The 19,452-nt window shown below is 41.2% G+C and overlaps 1 protein-coding gene across 5 annotated transcripts in view; it reads right to left on the bottom strand.

Annotated features, from left to right (window-relative positions):
- The window catches only part of MYO3B (myosin IIIB), a 548,027-nt gene that overhangs the window by 105,282 nt on the left and 423,293 nt on the right, over window positions 1-19,452 (bottom strand). For all 5 annotated transcript variants that reach the window (XM_079135472.1, XM_079135470.1, XM_079135469.1 and 2 more), the window contains exon 31: window positions 19,065-19,161. In XM_079135472.1, coding sequence (XP_078991598.1) covers window positions 19,065-19,161 — 97 coding nt within the window. The remainder of the gene's footprint in view (window positions 1-19,064; window positions 19,162-19,452) is intronic.

Below are 19,452 nucleotides of genomic sequence, written 5' to 3'. Positions count from 1 at the left end.
AAGAGAGACTTATGTATAAACTCCATTCTAACATTATTGCCTACACAATTCACATGGTAAAAACTCTGAGGTGTTACTATCAATGAATAATAATGTGATAGTCATATTTTGGAACTCGTTGTTCCTCTGTGTCACCACGTAACCTAAGCTATACTTTCAACTCAAAGAGACCTTTTAACTGAGCAACATTGCTTCATCCTTCCCTTTATAATGTACACAGTTAGGAATAAGTCTCTTCAGCTGTTTTAGATTCTTTCTTATATTATGTGATTTGAACACAAACTATTGGGAATTACTAAGAAAGCAATAATGAAACTCGCAGACATTTTTAATTCAGCGTATTTTCATTGTTAAAATCCAAGTGTATTTTAATGTGTTATTCCCTGCTGATATTAAGACTAATATTTCAAGTTGTCATCACTGTAGCCAGACTCTTTTGTAATACAGGTTTGGGGATTTTTTGAGGTGTATTATGGGAAGTTTAAGGAGAGGAGGAGAAAAGACTTGAAAGCAAACTATAGTCCTCTTTCAGAAGGTCCTGAGATCCTCCTCTAGACGATGAAAATGTATCTAAAATGATCATACTTAATCAGATAGCTCACTTAATTTCTCTCAACCAAATTATTGTATATAGCAAAATAAGCCACAGCTCGAACTGACCCAGTTTACTTTGACCCCTACAGACTTCTCCAAGGCCCACTGTTAATTTCTGTTTCCACTCTTTCTTGGAGACCTCATTCATTTTCATAAAGAATTTGACTGTACAAAGTGAAGAGACAAACTGATAAATAGAAAGAAATGCCATTCCTTAGAGTCTCCCACTGTTCAAGTAGATGGCTGTGACCCACCTCCTACGCTTTGCTTCTATGGCTACCACCAGTGACCACAAATGTTTCATTTCAAATAGCATCTCACACCTTGCAAATGCTGTTTGAAATGAAACTGGTTTACCACATAGACTACCTGTAGTAGTCAGCTTCTCCTTACCATAATGAAGTACTTGAGGCAATTAACTTATAAAGAGAAAAAAGGTTTATCTAACTCACAGTTTGGAGATTCTAGTCCAAGATTGGGATTGAGTAGCCCCATTGCTTTGGGCGTCTGGTGAGGATGGCAAATGGCAATAGCAGGAAACTCATGGCAGAGAAAAATTGTTCACCTTATGAGCCAGGAAGGAGCAAGAGAGAGAGAGAGAGAGAGAGAGAGAGAGAGAGAGAGAGAGAGAACGAACCAGGATTCCCAAAGACCTAAAACCTCCAACTAGACTCTCATTTGTTCCACCACTTCCCATTAGCATCATTCTAAAGACCAAACTTTTAACACATGGGCCTTTCAGGGACCATTGCACTACCCACCTAAATTAATTCATTAGTTCATCACTCAGTAAATACCTAGGTAGTGCCTACTGTGTCCTAGGTACCAGGTCAAGCACTTCCTTGTTTCTCTGTTTATCAACTATCATTCTCAAAGACCTATAATCAACACCACTGAGTTCTTTCTATACTTCAAAACAACCAAAACAAAAATATCATGCGTAACTTAATCTAATTATGTATAGAGGATACGTTTATAGAGTAGAGATTCCTGGGTCAAGTGATAGATTGACAGACTATTTTCCAAAACCATTGCTACTGTGTCACAAACAGTATTACAAATGCTCCTTTTTTTTTTTTTTTAAACTGTTTTGGAGATTGAACACAGAGCCTTCTGCATGCTAGGCAAATGCTCTACTACTGAGTCATATCCCTAGCCCTTTTTTATTTTTTTTAACTTTTTGACAGAAAGGCTTGCTAAATTGCCCAGGCTGGTCTCAAATTTGCCATCCTCCTGCTTCAGTCTCTCAAGTTGCTGGGATTACAGGTGTGCCCACCATATATTACTTCTTTGTATTCTCTGCATATTATCTTTTTGTTCCATTCCTGTCTATTTAATACACAAAAATACAATTTTCATTTCTCATTAAATTTTGAGATTGAGCATTTTTGCAAGCTGTCTCAGGTCATTTGTATTTCCTTTTATGAATTATTCCTTAAAATTCTTTGTCATTGTCTTTCTAAAACTGTGTTTGGGGATTTTCCTGCAATTTGAGATGGTGATAGCTCCTCAAAGAGTAAAGTAGAAATCCTATTGTTGGATGGGATGGAAGCTCAAGCCATTTTAGTTGGATATTTAGGGAGAGGGAGAACTTAGAGAATTGGAATACTCAGGTAAACCTGTAGCAGAACCTAAGGTTATTAGGAAAATAAAACAGTTCTCCCACACTCTCTGAAATGCTGAATAAATGTCAGTGCTAATGGTTACATCTTATTCTCACATGTGACTGTACCAAATTCATTTAATTGTTCTCTTAATTTTTTCTAAACTTAAAAAAAAGGAGATTGTGAGTGAATTATTGGGATAAAGGATGTAAACATTTTTTAAAGGTTCTCGATATATACTGTGAAATATTCTTGAACAAAAAATTGTATCCTTTGTACTTATGCCAGCACATTCCCAAAATACATCTTTTCCATTTTTCCCCTTTTTTTCCAATTTCTAGATTCTACCAGAAATAGCTGCATTTTATTTGCACAAACTGTTTCCACAAGACCTTAAGACCTTAAATAATTGCCTTGGGATTTTATAATTTTTGCATGTAACTGGCTTTTCAGTTGCCTGCAGGTCTTATTATATAATGTAGAAAGACCTGATGGTAAATCTGAAGAGTCAGAAGGGAAGGTCTGATTCAGAGGACTTGAAAACTCTCAAGTTTGGAAACAGACATGAAGCAGTGCCCTGAGCCCAGGTATCTCCAGTGGTTAATGCTGCCTTGAGTAGACATCACTGCCGGCCGGCTCAACATCATTCTCCCTTGTTTGCTTCCCAACAGAACCCTTAAATCAGGGGAGGCAGCAAGTGTCATCAACTCAGATATGTCTCCCAGCTTCTCTTGCAGATAAAGGAGGCCCTTGAGATGTGAAGAGAATTCACTGGGTGGGGCTTCCAGGAAAATCCTTCTAGCTCTTTTGCAAAAAAAAAAAAAATATATATATATATGCAGTCATGATAGCTGGAGATCCAGCAGTAGCTATTTTTCTGTTCTTGGGACCATGCAAGAAAAATAAAGAAAATTGCAGAAAATTGACCTTGCTTATTTTTTGATTGTCTAAACCAACAGCAGAAACTGTCCACCCCTGGAAAATAGATATTTATCTGTTAACGTTGTATTCTCGTACATCTCTTTTGGTACCGGGGTTGAACTCAGGGGTGATTAATCACTGAGTCATATCCCCAGTCCCTTTGTAATTTTTATTTTGAGACATCATCCCACTAAGTTGCTGAGGTTGGCCTTGAACTTGAGATCCTTCTGCCTCAACCTCTTAAGCCACTAGGATTACGGGTGCATGTCACCATGCCCAGCTAAGACATGTTTCTGGAAGTGGAGAACAATTCCTACCTAAAGCACCAGTTTAAAAAATATCTTCCAAAGAAGTGTTTTGCAACTTCGTGAGAGAGGGTGAGCTTGGCTGAGGGATTGAGGTTATATGGAGTCCCTTTAAAAGAAGGAGCATTCCTTCCTTCCAGATTCTCTCTTCATCCATTTTTACCTCACTCTGGGCCCAGAGGCTGACTTGTATGGGCAAGTCTGACTTCCCACAATTTTGGCCAATAGGGAGCCTGAGCAGATGAGACGAAAGGAAGAGACAGAACAGAAGGAGGAATAACACTCTCCTGTTCCCCAGCTCACTCCCTGAGGAGTTGGCTTGTGTTGACTCTCTTTGCCTGAAGGTCATCTCTCTTCTCAAGACTCCTGTTCCCACATGGCTCCTTCCTTCTGGGTTCCAGATGTGACTTAGTTTTGTAAGTGCAGAACTGTAGTCATTTTTCAGGAGGCAGAAAGATGACTCAGTATCTGTTGAAAAATAGGACTTGGGTACTGACCCCAGCATCTTCGCCATACAAGTCACGTAACCCTAGGGAACTCAGTGACTGAGGCCCACCTCCCAAGTTTTCATGGAGAGTTAACTAACTACCCCAAACCAAGAATAAATACCTCATTTCTAGGCTTTTAGTCTTGCTTTTGTTATTATTATTTATTTTTGAGGTTTTTTTTTTTTTTTTCTATAGTTCCATTCTTCTCTAAATTCTACATGATGGTAACTTAGTCTTTAATGAAAGAAAACCTACAGACAATGTAAAAATTCCAAAACACAAAATATGAGATATCTGGGACTCTAATAAAGAGTAATTTTGATACGAAGTCAAAACAGGGTTAACGTCTAAGTACAGACTGATACTAATGAGAACCAGGGAAAAACCGCTTTCAAGGACAGCAACAACACTAATTTATGTTGTGCATAAATTATCTTAGCATATAAAATGGCTCAGAAAACATTAACCCCACTTTGTAGGGAGTTCAAAGTAAAATGTAAAGTGATATTATCTCCAGCTTTATGTTCTAACTTTCAGTCTAGAATTCCACTAAGAATTCTCCTTCTTTATTAAATATGGAAAACTGAGCTGTAGTTAAGCAATAATTTGAATTACAAAAGGAGCCATGCCAGATGTGGTGGCAGACAGCCTTAATCCCAATGACTTGGGAGGCTGAGGCAGGAGGATCCTAAGTTTGAGGCCAGCCTCAGCAACTTAGCAAGGTCCTGAGTAACTCAGTAAGACACGGTCTCAAAATTTAAAAACATTAAAAAAGGGTTGGGGATGTGGCTCAGTGGTTAAGCACCCCCTGGGTTCAATCTCCAGTACAAAAAAAAGAGAAGGTGATGAAGAAATAAATAAGTTTAAAGTTTTATTCTTTGAAAGACTCCTGAGATTTTTTTTAAGGGATAACTTTCTTCTTCTTTTTTTTTTGAATGAAGAAGAAAAAGACCACAGCCACCTGCCTGTCTTGGCATTTTGAGTAGCCAGGCTTCTGATGCTTTGGGGATTGAGTGCCCATCTTTAGTCCCCAGGCCTCAGATAATAACGCGAAGTTTTCTTAAATAACTTTTGTGTGTCATTTGATGAATTTTAGAGACAAAGCCCCCAAAGAGAATTCAAACTGAAAAAGCCACAGCAATCTACAAATATTTGAAGATTTGCCACATAGAAGAAGAAACAGTCATTTTAAAATTGTTCAGCTGTGGGAAGCAGGAAGAAAAATCAAGCTTTCTAACCATGAAACGGAAATCTCCAAAATAAATCAATTCCTCTCATTGGTATAGGGATTCTTAGCCTGGGATGCAGACCCTGATGGGAACGAGAAGTGTTAAGGAAGTCCTTGGCATCTTGTTCAGCATTTTGCTGGTGAACATTTGTGCATGCTTCTAGAGCCAGGCTGTGTGGCTGCCCCTGGCTTTCCAGAGGGGCCTGTGGTGTCATGTTCTGCAAAGGATGTGTGAAATCGGCCTGGCTGACCAGTCCGTCAGCGTGCCCGAGGGAAGACAATCACCTGAGGCCAATGTTTAGAATGTTCTGGGTCTAGCTCTCTCATGAGCAAAACCTTTATGTAGTATGCGTTCGATCCTCTAATCCTCTAATTTAGGACTTATTTCCAGGTTGTCAACTATGCTCAGATGGGTGGTTTGCTCCGGGCAGTAGGTTAGAGGGGCTATCTATTCTAACTCCCCTCTTAAGGGAAGGGGAAATGTGAAGTCCTTTTTTTCCAGTGCTTTCCCACAGTGTTAAACAGAAACTGCTCCTTGAAGTGAGCGTTCCACTAATGGACTAAATCAAAGGGTGCAAGTCTGGAGCAAAGAATGAGCCGACTACAAGAGATGGGAAGTCTCCTGGTCCCCAAATGGCAACCCAAGATGAAAAGCAGAAGGCAGAATATAGTGTGCTCTGTGCTGAACTGCCTGATGTATCGTGAATGCAGCCGTGAAAAACAAACAGAATGCACACTGTGTAATGTGACCCTTGGAGATTTGGAATGGATCCTAGGGTGCTCTATTCCCCACGGGTACCCGGAACATTCAGACCTGTGTAATGAGTTAGCATGGAAACTGTCCTTTGAAGGACCAATCAGTTAAGAACAGAAACAAACCTAGAGTTCTTTGCATTTATCTGATTTCTGCACAAATGCCGATTGGACATTTAAAGCGGATGCGCGCCCACTGGGAGAACCCAGCTATTGTGTCCTGGCATAAAAACGTCTCCTCTGAAATGAGGATAGTATGTAAACTCATCCCCTAAGAGATTTGTAGATCTCTTGCATTTATTTCTTGGGCCTGTTTGAATTTGTTCTTTTAAAGAGGCTGCTCAGGGAAAATACCTGGCACCAATGGAATGAAAAGGGATATCGCTCATTTCTTCTTTTAAAAAGGGACAGTCCCCCTGGGAACACGGTGTCTTCATGTATATTAGGTCAGACGCACTGGCCTGGGTGGGCCACTGTCTGGGTAGGCTGGCTGTTCTAACTGCTTGCTGCGAGTTCGAATGCCGATGGAGTTGGTGGGGCCTCTAAATATACCCTGTGCCGTTGAGGTAAATTAATACAACTCAACTACTTCCCTTAGTCCCACTCTTAAGTGTAGAAAAAGTTCAAGGGGACAAACTCATGACACCAGTAGTGGCATCGAGGAAAAAAAATCAAATGTAAAGAAATGCTAGCACAGGCCAGAACACTTGACGATGTGGATGGAATGGAGAAGGGGCTACTAATTCAGAAAGGAGCTACTCTCAAAAGTGATTCTTGCCAGGTGCAATGGTGCACGCCTGTAATCCCAGCGGCTCGGGAGGCTGAGGTAGGAGGATCACAAGGTCAAATCTAGCCTTAGCAACTTAGGGAGGCCCTAAGCAACTCAGTGAGAACCTGTCTCTTGTTAAAATGTATTTTTTAAAAAAGGGTTAGGATGTGGCTCAGTGGTTCAGCACCCCTGGGTTCAATCCATGGTATCAAAAAACAAAACAAAACAAAAAAATGTGATTCTCATAGGAGGAGCAGGAAATAGCAGAGGCAGCAACTGAACATTATTAGATGCTCACTGTGGACCAGGTTCTATTCATTTGCAGTGAGCCTTCACCTGGAGCCTTAGTTTTGAAGGATGGTCCCAACCCAGAATCCTCTTGGAGCTGCTGCAATATCACACATGGACATAAACACACATTATCTCTCTTTGGGAACCTAGGACCACAGATCATGGAACAGAGAATTTTACCTTAATACAAAGAGAGGGAATGTGACCCTGGAGGGGTGCATGGCAGTGGTGAGAAGCTCAAGCAAAGCTCGAGTCTGACACTGAGTGTGTGATGTCAAGTGGAATGTCAGGAAGTTAGTGTGAATGTTTTGTTTGTTTGTTTGTTTGGTAGTCCTGGGGATTGAACCCAGAGCTATACCCCTAACCTGTGAATTGCTCTTAGTTGGGAGAAAAATCATAGGCTCATTTAATATCCATTGTGCACTGTATTTCTCCCTCCTGTCTTTACCCCAATAATATTCACAGAAATATATGGTTTTAAAAATCACAGTTAATGTTATTCCAAATCTAACTGCCACTCCAAACTAAACATCATGCCTCTACCTAAAGCCAATAATCTGTCCCACCCCTTTATGTCCCTTATTTTGTTCTCTGACCTTTGAGCCTTACCAGGATAGAGCACTTGAAATCCTGTGACCAATGAAGAAGGAATGAAATAATTTGGATGTAAATATAACAGACTTCACTGTCTACAGATAAACACAGAGCTAACGATCAACCCTTTGAGGTTTTATTCTCCCAGTTCTTTTATATAGCAAAGAGGAAAATACATTTAAGAAGCTAAGATGACCTTTCAAAGGACCCACAAGAATGGGCTGGAAAGCCGGTCCAGAGGTATCACTTCGCTACGTCTCCTGAGAACCCAGCTCTGGGTTCAGTTTGAGAGTAGCTAGGATGGAGTTTCCTCATTTACCAAATGAGTTGAACAAAAGGATCTCAAAGCCTTCTATAATCTAAAATCTGGAAGGTCAGGCCATATGTACTTGGTAGAGAACTTACTCAAAGAACAACAGAATGTTCCCATGAGTAACAAGCATAAGCCCACATTCACCACACTTTTGTCAAATGCTTACAATAAATGAAGTACTGTGTTAAGCACTTTCTAGGCACAGCCTATAAAGGAGGTGCTTTTATCATTCCTATTTCAGACTTTAGGAAAGAGAGGCACAGGGAAGTTAAACGACTTACTCAAAGTCACAAAGCTGTTAGAGTGGCATGACTGGGACATAAATTAAGCTTGGTTCCAGAGACTGCTATGCCACACTACCAAGGGTATGGGGCCATTTTTTTTTTTCTTTTTAAGAGCTCCAGCTGCCCATCAACAGAAGAGAATAACCCAGATGACCATCAAGAGATGGATGGATTTGTGAAGGGTGATCTGTTTCTAGAATGGAATATTATACAGCAGTAACAAATCTTAAAAATATAATATTAAATGGGGTGGGGACAGAAGAAGCAATTACACACCAAAGAGATATGCTGTTTGGTTCCAACTGCACAAAGTTTACAAACAGGCAAAAATAAATTATGATATTTAGGGTTGCATGCCTAGGCAGCCGCCATAAGAACAAGAGTCACAATCCTAAAGGGGCACATGGGGCTCTTGCTGTGGGTGAGTTCTGTCTGGTCATCTTGGTTGTACTTGCCTGGGTACTTATATTACAATAATTCATTATGCTGTCCATCTCTATTTAAACTTTTTTTTTCTGTAGGCAGGTTTCATTTCAATTTTTTTTTTTTTTTTTTGAAGTCAGAAACAACCTTAATCTTGTATCTCTCAAGTGTGAGCTTTCCCAGTATGAAAGGGCAACAGGCAGAGGGCTGGAAACATCCTTCTTTACCCTTTGCCTGGCCAATTCCTGAGCCATCTCCTGCAGGTCTTAGCTCTGGAATAAGCTTGTGTGACTCTTCTCTTCTCCCCGGAGAACCAAATTTCTCTCTGCTGTATTTCCTATAGCTCTCGGATACCCTGGCCAAAGAGATTTGATTTCAGACTTATATGTCCATCTCTCCCTTAAAATAGAAACTTGACAAGAGCAAACCCAGATCTGTTCCCTGTGTATTGCCAACAACAAATACAGCGCCTGTCCTGCAGTAGGTGCTCAATAAACACTTGTGGAATGAATACCCAAGTGAGAGTGAATGAGTAAATAAATACTGCCAATTCTCCTTAAATTTAAACCAATAATTTCTCTCTTGCTAAATCTTGTTTTTAGTGGAAGCTGACAACCTTAGAGATTCCCAGTCATTCTAGGAATTCTAGTTACTTAAGGAGCATAAGTGGAGAGGAAACCAAGAGAATTGAAAAAAAATGAAAGTTGAGAGAAAAATCTTTCAAGGTTCCATGCATAGTTCTATAACCAAGTTTCTTTTTTTCCTTTTGGGGCTCACCTCCATCTTGCTCTCCCTATAGCAGTTACAATGCTCACATTTGATTAGGAAACCACACTGTGTCGTGCTTCTCATGTATCAACTACCACGCAGCCTGCTACCTACCTGGATCCCCTAAGGCTGTTCATATTTTCTTGGGTAGGTAGTGGGTGCCAAGCCAAAGTGGGAGTCTGGTTTGTTTAAAAACACTTTTCTCCCTGATTACATTCATGAAAAAAATCATTACTGCTCTGGAAAAGAGAATGAAAAGCCAGAGACTGGAAGAAAGCGTATGCAAAACACGTATCTAACATAGGATTGGTATCCAAAATACACTAAGAACCCTTAAAATTCAAGAATAAGAAAATAACATAACTTTGAAAATTGGCAGCTCTGAACAGACGCCTCATCAAAGGGGAATTATTGATAGCAAATAAGTAAATTAAAAGATCGCCAACGTCATATGTCATCAGGGAATTGCAATAATGAGATGCTACTATGCACCTGTTAAAACGACAAAATCCAAAACGTTGACACACATCAAATGCTGGCGAGAAGGTGGAGCAACAGGAACTCTCATTCATTCCTGAAAAATGGCACAGTCCCTTTGAAAGACAGTTTGGCAGATTCTTCCAAAGCTAGACAGGCTCTTCCCACACAATCAAGCATATTAACCCAAATGAGCTGAAAACTTACATCCACACCCAAACCTGGTGCACAAACCTTTGTGACAGTTTTGTTCACAACTGCCCAAACCTGGAAACATCCAAGATGTCTTTCAATAGGCGAATGGATAAAGAACCGTGATCCATCTATGCAATGCGGTATTATTCAACTATAAAAGGAAATGAGCTATTAAGCCATGAAAAGACACAGAGGCATCTTCAATGCCAATTTAAAAGGATATTTCCTGTGTGATTATAACTATCTGACATCTGGAAAAGGCAAAAATGACAGAGTTAGAAAGAAAAAGGAAAAATTGGTGGCTGCTAGAAGCTTGGGGGAAAGGGAGGAATGAAGAGGTGGAGATAGAACTGAAAGGGGTTTTAGGACCAGTTAAACTATTCTATTTCATACTATATTGGAGGATGCATGTTATTATGTATTTGTCAAAACTCGGGATGTACAACACCAAGAGTGAATCCTAAAGTCAAATAGGGGCTTTCGTTAATAATAATGGAGCCATATTGGCTTATTAATTCTAACAAACAAGCCACAGGAATGCAAGACTTCTTTTCTCTTTTGGTGCAGGGGATTGAACAGGGGGCCCCTAGCACTCCAAGCCCACCCTGTACCCCGGATCGTGCACCTCACCCACTGCATGATATTAATGAGAACTCTATACCTTCCGCTCAATAGTTCTGGAAACAAAAACTAATCAAGCAAAGTCTAATGAAAAAAAAAAATTAAAAATAAATGTTAATATGCTCAATCTTGGAAAACAAATAAAAGTAAAAAGAAGAAAAAAGGACTCCACTCTTCCCATGAAATAACAGTATGTTTAATTTTGAAGTTGAAAGAATCCTTTAAAAGGATGTCAACTGGGCCACTCAGGTTAACAGGGCGGTCTATAGAGCATGTACTGTTTCAATTACTTCAAATAAGAAAAGAATTTAAAAATAAAATTTCCCTAGGCACATTTTACAGTCATGCCATCAACATCCCATTCTGGAAGCCAAGTACACGACCGGGCTCCCACAGCCCGCCTCGCGCTGCCCAGCAGCTGCACTCCTGATGTCCTGGGTCCAGGCCAGAACCTAACTTGGCGGCAGCAGAAAGTGCATCCCGACCTAACGTACGCAGGAAAGTCCTGGAAAAGTTCAGCAGGAACTTGTCCCTGACATGTTTGTGGGAACAATCTAAGCAGAAATGATGTCACAAAAGCCAACTCTGTTGTGTGCTTTAACGAGCTGCAGGAAGGAGGACAGGCTGTGAACGGCTTTTCCCAAGGAACGTGGCCTCAGGAATGGTGTCCTGGCATAGGACCTTCCACTCTGCCCTCTAACCGCCACAGCTGTGACCATTTCCCCCTCCAGCCTCCCTTCCTTCACCAAAGTTAGCATCTCAATATCAGCTCAGCAGCCTGAGGAGCCAGTGGGGGCAGCCCTGACCTTCATGGACCACACCCCTCAACTTTCAAAGAATATCGAGACCCATAAGAAATCTTTTTCTCTGGGTGGGCATCTAAGGGACCCCAATTTTGGACAGAGTCCTAGGTTGGAATTAACTACCAGGGTGACAACTGTTGTCCCATACACTCTGCTGGTCTTCCTCACTATTACAAAATAAAGCAAAACAAAATCATACTAAAACACCAGATCTAGCAAAAATGAGAAAAGTCTTAAGCAAAATAGGAAAGGTGCCTGATTAATAGAAATGGGGCTAAATTGAATTTGGGACTAGGAGAACTCCCCTCTCTTCCTTTTCCTTCCATCCTTTTTTCCTCCTGTCCACAAGCTGACCTTGCTACATTCCAAAATATCCAGGGCACAAGCAGTATGGCATTGAGGCCTCTGTTAGAGGTAAAAGAAATTATTCAGACTGGTGAGATTTAGAGTAATAGTGCCAGGTAGGAAGTGACAAAGTGGCCAGGTTAGCACTGATGCTATAGTTTATAACTAGAAATAAACTTTAAAAATGATAATTCCGAATAGTTTTAGAAATTGAATAGCCACTCTTTAGAAAGGAGTGAAGAACATTCCCTTCTTTCTCCAGTATGTGAAGCTACAAGTAAATATAATTTTGTTTTTGACAACTTCCTGAGAATTTAATGTGACCACTTGAAATAAGTGAGGATACTCTGCGAGTCTTCAAACCTGCTCTAGAAAATATCAGTGGCAAAGACCAATATATTTGAATAGGATTTGTCTCTTGTGTCTTCTTTTACTTCATAGCTCTGTGGTTGGCATATAGTAGGTGATCAATAAATGTTTGTTGAATGATGGAGTAGAAAACCACATATGTAATGCCTACTTTGAGTCGAGGTAATATGGTAGAGTTGGGAACACCCAGAGCAGGAGTTCTCAAGGGAAAGTCCCTGTGGGATTTCATCACCTGGGAACTTGACAAAAAATGCAGATCCCTCTCCAGTCCCACAGGTCAGAGACTATGGGCTTAATTTAGCAATCAGAATTCGAACACGTCCTCTGGGTGATTATGATTTCTGCTGATGGTTGAGAATCACTGGTTTTAAAAGATTCTTCTAGGAGGGACATTTTTCCTGCTGTGCATGCTAAAGGTAAGAATCCTATTCTGAGTCTTGCCTGATAGGAGGATCTAATTTTTTAAAAAAAGTTCCTGCCCAAATGGAGCTTAATCTCCAGTATCATCACGAGGTGACCAACTTGTCCCAATTTGCCTGGCACTGTCCCATACCTGGGACTCCCATATCTTCAGTCCTAGGAAAATTGAGATGTTTGGTTACCCTAAGGATTAAGAGTTTCAGGGATAAAATGCAGTTCAAGTTTGCTTTCTGATAGCTGAACTGCTGCCAAGAGTGAGAAATATTTAATGATAAACAACTAGAAAGGCAAAGAAAAATAATAAAGTAGCTGGTGCTAAGAAAGAATCTAGGGAAGAATGTGACGATTTCCTTGGCAGCTGTTGGGTGGACAGGCTCTGAAATCAGATCACCATAGCCTGGGGCCAGGCACCAGATGCTCTATGGTGGCTCTGCTAGACGCCAAGGCTGTACACTGCCACCCACACGCCCGGAGGCTGGCCTAGTGCCATGTGCCTCATGCCCTTAAACATTGAAGGTGTGATGTTATTACAGTGTCTCTTAACAGGAACGGTGATCTCGTGACCCTCAGGAAGAACTACAATTAACCCCTGTAGATGAGAAGATAGCCAAGGAGAGAACACCTGCCTCAGGTGAGGTACACAGGAAACTGGGCAGGCAGAGGCCCCAGAGTTAAACCCTTTGTGCTCTACACCAAGAAAGTGGAGCGAAGCTCCTGGTGCCCACAGTAGGTCCCTCCCACAGCAGGTTCCTCCTGCACGAGGGGTCCTGCTCCTGGATCCCCTCGATCCTCCACTCAGACCCATTAATATTACTGCAGAAGAAAAAAAAAAAAAAGGCTAAACCCTATTTTTTTGACCACAGCAAAGAAAGGAAAGGAAGAAAGAAGGGAAGAAAAACACATTAACAATGGTGAGGAACATCAGCTTTGTGTTGAGAGAGAAGAAAGAAAAATGGAATCAGCACATTAACTAAAAATCATAAGGGCTGAGGGTCATTTAATTCAGGGGCAGGTGGCTGCATTTCACAATGGTCTTTGGCCATCTCTCTGCATTACGGTCAGTGTGATAACTGTTAATCGTCATGTCCCGAGACACTGAGAAGGGTGTTACAGGTTCTGCAGAGTTTCTTTGTCTGGACATTGCTCTTATACAGACTCTCTCATTTCTTGATGATGTCTACAGTCGATTCTTAAGCCCCAAACTGGAGGACTTGCTTAAAAAAGTGAAACCAAACAACAACAAAAACAAAGAAAGAAAGGACAAAAAAGAGAGGGAATTTCATCAAAGTAGAGGGAAGATTGGTAGAGTGGAAGAGGGGTTTGCGAGGGAGAAAGAAGGAACAGGATAGGGGAAAACTGGAATGAATGGGACTCGGCTTTCATGTGAGCATGCGTGGATGTGGCCGAGTGGGCCCTGGCATTGGGTGTGTACACAGAACACTAGGAAAAAAAAGTAAAATAAATGGATTGAGGAGGGATCAGTGAAGTGGCAGGAGGGGGGCTGCTGGGGACAGAATTGGAGCAGGCTGTGTTCCCTGCTTTTGTGATCCTGGTGTACATAACTAAGAAGAATAAATTTTTAAAAAAATTTTTTAAAAATCAACAAACCATAACTGAGATGGTGCTCCTCCTCTGCTGGAAATACTGGCTGACCCCTTCCCTGAGACGACACTCTGTCGACTCAAAACGGGAACCTCGGACCCAAAACATGTCAGCCCCTCCAGAAGCTCCTTAGAGCTGCAGAATGTCAGAGGCCCTGCAGACCTGCAGATTCAGTCTTCATTTTACCCAGCTCCCCGGGGTGTGGCCAGGACTCAGAAGAGCGGCCCTGCACTGTCCGGCTCCTCACCTCCTAGGACTCTCCTCTCCTCTCTCGGCTCCAGTCACACGGGCCTCAGGCCTGCTCTCTCCTCAGGCTTTGCCCTGCCTCATCCCTGCCTGGAAGGCTCTTACAGATGGCCACTGACTTGCCGGCTCCAAGCCTTTTCTCAAACCTGGAATCCCTAGTGAAGCCAGTCAGACTGTCTGTTTAAGGCACAAGCACCCCCAGCCCCACCCTGTGCACTCGGGCTTCTCCTCGCCACCCTCGCTCTGCTTCCCCCAACACTCCGCTGACTTCTTTAATTTAGTTTTTAATCGTGTGCCATTTCCTGTCTGTCTTCCTCTGCTAGCCTATGGCATCTTGTGAACAGGAGAGTGACTGCAGTTGCAGGCTGGCCCCAACGGATTAGTAAAGAAAGATTAGTGAAGAGTGATTTGATATCGAATAAAGAGATTTAGAGAAGTTGAGACCAATTTGTTATTGGCACAATAGCCCAGTGCATGGTTTTGTTTTTTTTTTTTTTTTTCTCCTGATGATTTGTTTTTGTTGTGTTTCATAAAAGTATCAGACTGTGCAAATTGGAAAACAATCAGTTGGGAAAAATGATCTTTCGAAACAATTTGAGAAGTACTGGCTAAGGGCAGTTTCTGGCACTTAGTAAATGTTGATAATTATTTTTGGCTTAATAAAGAGAAGAACATTTATTCCTAAGGAATATTTGATAAATGTTTACATAATAAAATCTGATCAAGTTTGTATGCATTTCTGTGGGTCCCATTAAATAATTTAACTGTTTGGATTAGCGGCAAAGTGATTTGGGTTATGTGCTTCCTGGGTGTGCTGATTTTCTGTCCATGTGAGCCATAAATCAGAACATGGGCGAGGTATACAACATTTCTTGGACTCTCTCACTAAGGGACAGCTTTGGCCCAGACCCACCTTTATAGACTTCTCTGTGTGGCTGCCTGAGGGGCAGAGCTTGAAATGGGGGACTTTAGATAGACCCCTCCCATCAGAGCAAGGAAATCCATCCTTGCTACAAGTTAGAAGGCAAATCTGCTGGATGCTACTGTTCTTTTTTAAACTATAAAGGTCATGATATTTTCATTTAGCCTTCCACAAAAACACAGGTTGAAAGAGTGGGTTATTTAAGGCAAAGAATGTAAAAGTATATTTAAATATAAAGCTATAATTGGTTGAACTGCCTCTTGAAGATATACTCTCATTTCTGCAACTGATTCTATAAACAAAACTGTAAATTTTTGTTCTTCATCTTTGTTGCTTTCTAAGGATAAGGGAAATTTGATTTATATATAATGCTTTCTCCTGCCTAAATTTTCTTCCCTTCACTTCCTGTCAAAAATATGAGCAGCAAAGTGAAACAACTTGGATTCTTTTAACTTGTTTCATTAATATGTTTTATCTATTTGGTGGTAACTGGCAGACATCAATTTTGTTCCAGAATTATTAGAAATGTATTTTAAAACTTTTCTCTGATTTAAGCAGGGTTTCGTTTCATTCTTGCTTCCATTATATTTCATTATGGCTTTGGATGTTGGAGAATTCAGTGCAAAAACCAGAGCAGGGTGTGGGGGAGAGCTCAGTGGTAGAGCACAGGGAAGCGTGAGCCGAGTTGTGAGGAGACCATCCGTAGAGGAATAGACACGATCCCAGAGAGAGTGAATCTAGACGCATGAAAACGACACAGTACAAGGCAGGATGAGATAGGCACTGTGTGAAAACTCAAAGGGCACAGGATGGGGAGCCTTGGACCTGGAGGATGGAGAGGAATGGGAATGGAACACAGAGGAGAGGCGACGGCATGACCAACACCACAAAGGAGGGAAGAACGCCGTGGGCATGTTCAGTTTAGATTCTGAACAGAGTGAGGGTCATCAGTGGAAATTAGAGTTGAAAGGAAGATTGAGACCAGAGAGCAGAGAAAGCCTTGAATGTCATGACAAGAAGCTTCCAGTTGGTGCTGGGGAGCCACTGAAGAGTATGGAGGAAGGGAGCTCATGATGAGGGTTGTGCTTTAGAAAAGCTCCTTACGCTTCTGTGCATAAGTGAACATGGAGGAAGAAAAGAATGCACTTTTCCTCCAGGGAAACCACTTGGGGTGCTGTTCATAAGACTGCGAGAGAAGCAATGGGAATGGTAAGAGACCCAATGGGAGCTTATTTAGATTAAAAGGAAGGGACAGTTGTGAAGGGAAAGCACATAAGAGCCATTTACAACCAAATAGATTCGTAACTCATAGCTGGGTGCAGTACCCAGCCACAGCAACTTAGCGAGGCTGTAAGCAACTCAGTGAGACCTCATCCCTCATAGAATGTAAAAAAGGGCTGGGGATGTGGCTCAGAGATTAAGCACCCCTGGGTTCAATCCCTGGTACAGAAAAACAAAACAAAACAAAACAAAAAAACAGATTTGTAACTCATACTAAGTTTGACCTGGGGGATATTTTTCTAAAGACTGAAAAAAATGATTGTAATCCAGAAGTCTCTTTTTTCTTTAACTGCTATTAATTTAAAACACAGTATATGTTTACTCCCCTGAGCTATCCCACCACAACCCAGTGACTTACAACAAATAAGGACAGTATTTCTTGACCTGTTACTCATACTCATAGATTAACTTTGTGTTTATATGCACAACAATAACCACCACAGCAGCGGTAGACATTTATTGAGCCTTTTCTATGAAGCAGGCACCAGGCTGTGTCCTTTACCTACAGTAGGTCACTTGATCCTGATACAACCCTCTCAGAGATGAACTACTGTTTCCTGCAATTTATAAATGTCAGGACTCAGGCAGGAAGCTGTTATGTAACTTGATTGACGCTACAGGGGAGAACAGAGATTTGAGTCCAGGAAGGTCTGACTCTAGAACCTGTGCCTTTAGCTACCCAACCATACTTTAATTTTCTTTCTCTTTCTTTCTTTCTTTCTTTCTTTCTTTCTTTCTTTCTTTCTTTCTTTCTTTCTTTCTTTCTTTCTTTCTTTCTTTCTTTCTTCCTTCCTTCCTTCCTTCCTTCCTTCCTTCCTTCCTTCCTCTCTCTCTCCCTCCCTTCCTTCCTTCCTTTCCTTCTTTCTTTCTTTCTTTCTTTCTTTCTTTCTTTCTTTCTTTCTTTCTTTCTTTCTTTCTTTCTTTCTTTCTTTCTTTCTTTCTTTCTTTCTCTCTTTCTTTCTCTCTTTCTCTCTCTCCCTCTCTCTCTTTCTCTCTCTCTTTCTTTTTGTGGCATTTTTATGATGTCACAATAGAATAATAGAACAAAGACCAGGTGGGACAAATATAAACAAACAGAGGGTGATAGATTTAAGTCAAACTATGTCAACAATTGCATTAAATGTAAATGTGCTAAACACCCCAATTAAAAGGTAGAGATTGTCAATTTTTTTTTTGGGGGGGGGGTGCTTGACCCAGGGGCACTTGACCACTGAGCCACATCCCCAGCCTTCTTTTGTATTTTATTTAGAGACAGGGTCTCACTGAGTTGCTTAGCACTTTGCTTTTGCTGAGGTTGGCTTTGAACTCATGATACTCCTGCCTCAGCCTCCCACACCGCTGGGATTACAGGTGCGTGCTACCATGCCCAGCTGAGATTGTCAATTTGGATAGAGAAAAATATCAACCAAACTCTTGCATAAGGGATTCTGCTCTACTACACTATCTTTCCTCTAAATCCTCCTCTTTGAGCTGCCCTGCTCCTATCTCACTGTGGCCTTATTCCTGAACACCATCTGATAATTAGGGTAATGATGACTTTGACAGGTTTATCACTTACTGCATATCCATGTAAAAGGTTCTGCTATAATGGATTTATCCTTTCTTATCTCTCACAAGTCTAAATTCCATTTGGACTGAAGGTCATAGCACATTTATTATGCATTTCCTACTTCACATTATACTGCTTTGTCACTGAAAAACAGGCTAAGAAGACATTTGGAGAGCCCTGAGAAATTACTGGATCTTTCCAAAACAGAGAGGAGGTTGACATGAAGTAACATCAATACCTTAAGTTGAAAGGGTTTTTTTCCCCCCCTTTGGAATGACTCACATTATTCTGAGTATTTTCTGTTTCAGAAATGTTTTTTATAATTGGTTTCTATATTTTATCTTCCAGAAGTACAGATTATAGCCACCTACAAGCCTGAAACTGACTTTTACCATATTTGGTAGCAAGGAATTTAGAAAAAGGTTCAGATACATCATTTTCCAAAGGCATGTGACAGGATGTCTGTCTTCTTGCTGAAGGAATGGCTGTGTTGTAGTGCTCTCTAAATCCATATCCTTCCCCAAACCCCAGACTGTGGCCCTGAAGGACCTACACCACTGAAAGCTGTTCATTTCTTTATCTTTCCTTGAACAAGGTGAAGTTGCGAAAGTTTCCTAATTTGAGATTCTTGCAAGTAAAGGGAAAAGTATGGCCTTCAATATTCATTATCTTCCCTCAGATATGTAAATGTAGGTGGCAGGAGGAGGCACTGAACTGCCACCTTTAATAAGAGTTTTGGTCAGGCTTTACAGCTTCCCAAACCTGAACTTTCTAACATTAAGTCATCGTATTATCTAATTGAGATCTGCCTTGTAGAAAATCCTGCACAAACAACTCACTAAGGTGTACACAGACATGCAAATGGTAGGAGAAGCATGCAGTTGAAATGTCCTTCTTACCAGGTTTCCGAGGGGCTTCATAGGGACCCAGTCCTTGGTGATCTGGGGCAGCATGATGTGTCCGAGAAGTTAGTGCATTAGTCCCAGCCACTGAGTGCTTCAGAAAGACCCAGGAAGAGAAACATTATTTTTTATCTTCTGATGAAGCAGCCTTAAGGAACATGGCTTCCATTAAACTAAGGGACCCTTAACCCTGACCGTCAAGGCAAGAAGCTAAGTATATTGGTGCTGTTTGTAAGCTTCCCCTGTCTTGCATAGAATTGAGTGAAGGTCCCCTCCTAGGGGCAATTAGAAGCAAAGTCTCAATGCTTTTTGCTTCATTCATTTAGTTCTTCCTCCGTACAAGTCAACCTAGCCCCCTTCTTAAATTAATTATAGTCCAGAACAG

The sequence above is a fragment of the Sciurus vulgaris genome (genome assembly GCF_902686455.1).
Source record: "Sciurus vulgaris genome assembly, chromosome: 3".
NCBI lineage: Eukaryota > Metazoa > Chordata > Mammalia > Rodentia > Sciuridae > Sciurus > Sciurus vulgaris.
This window is presented reverse-complemented; position numbering and strand designations above follow the sequence as displayed.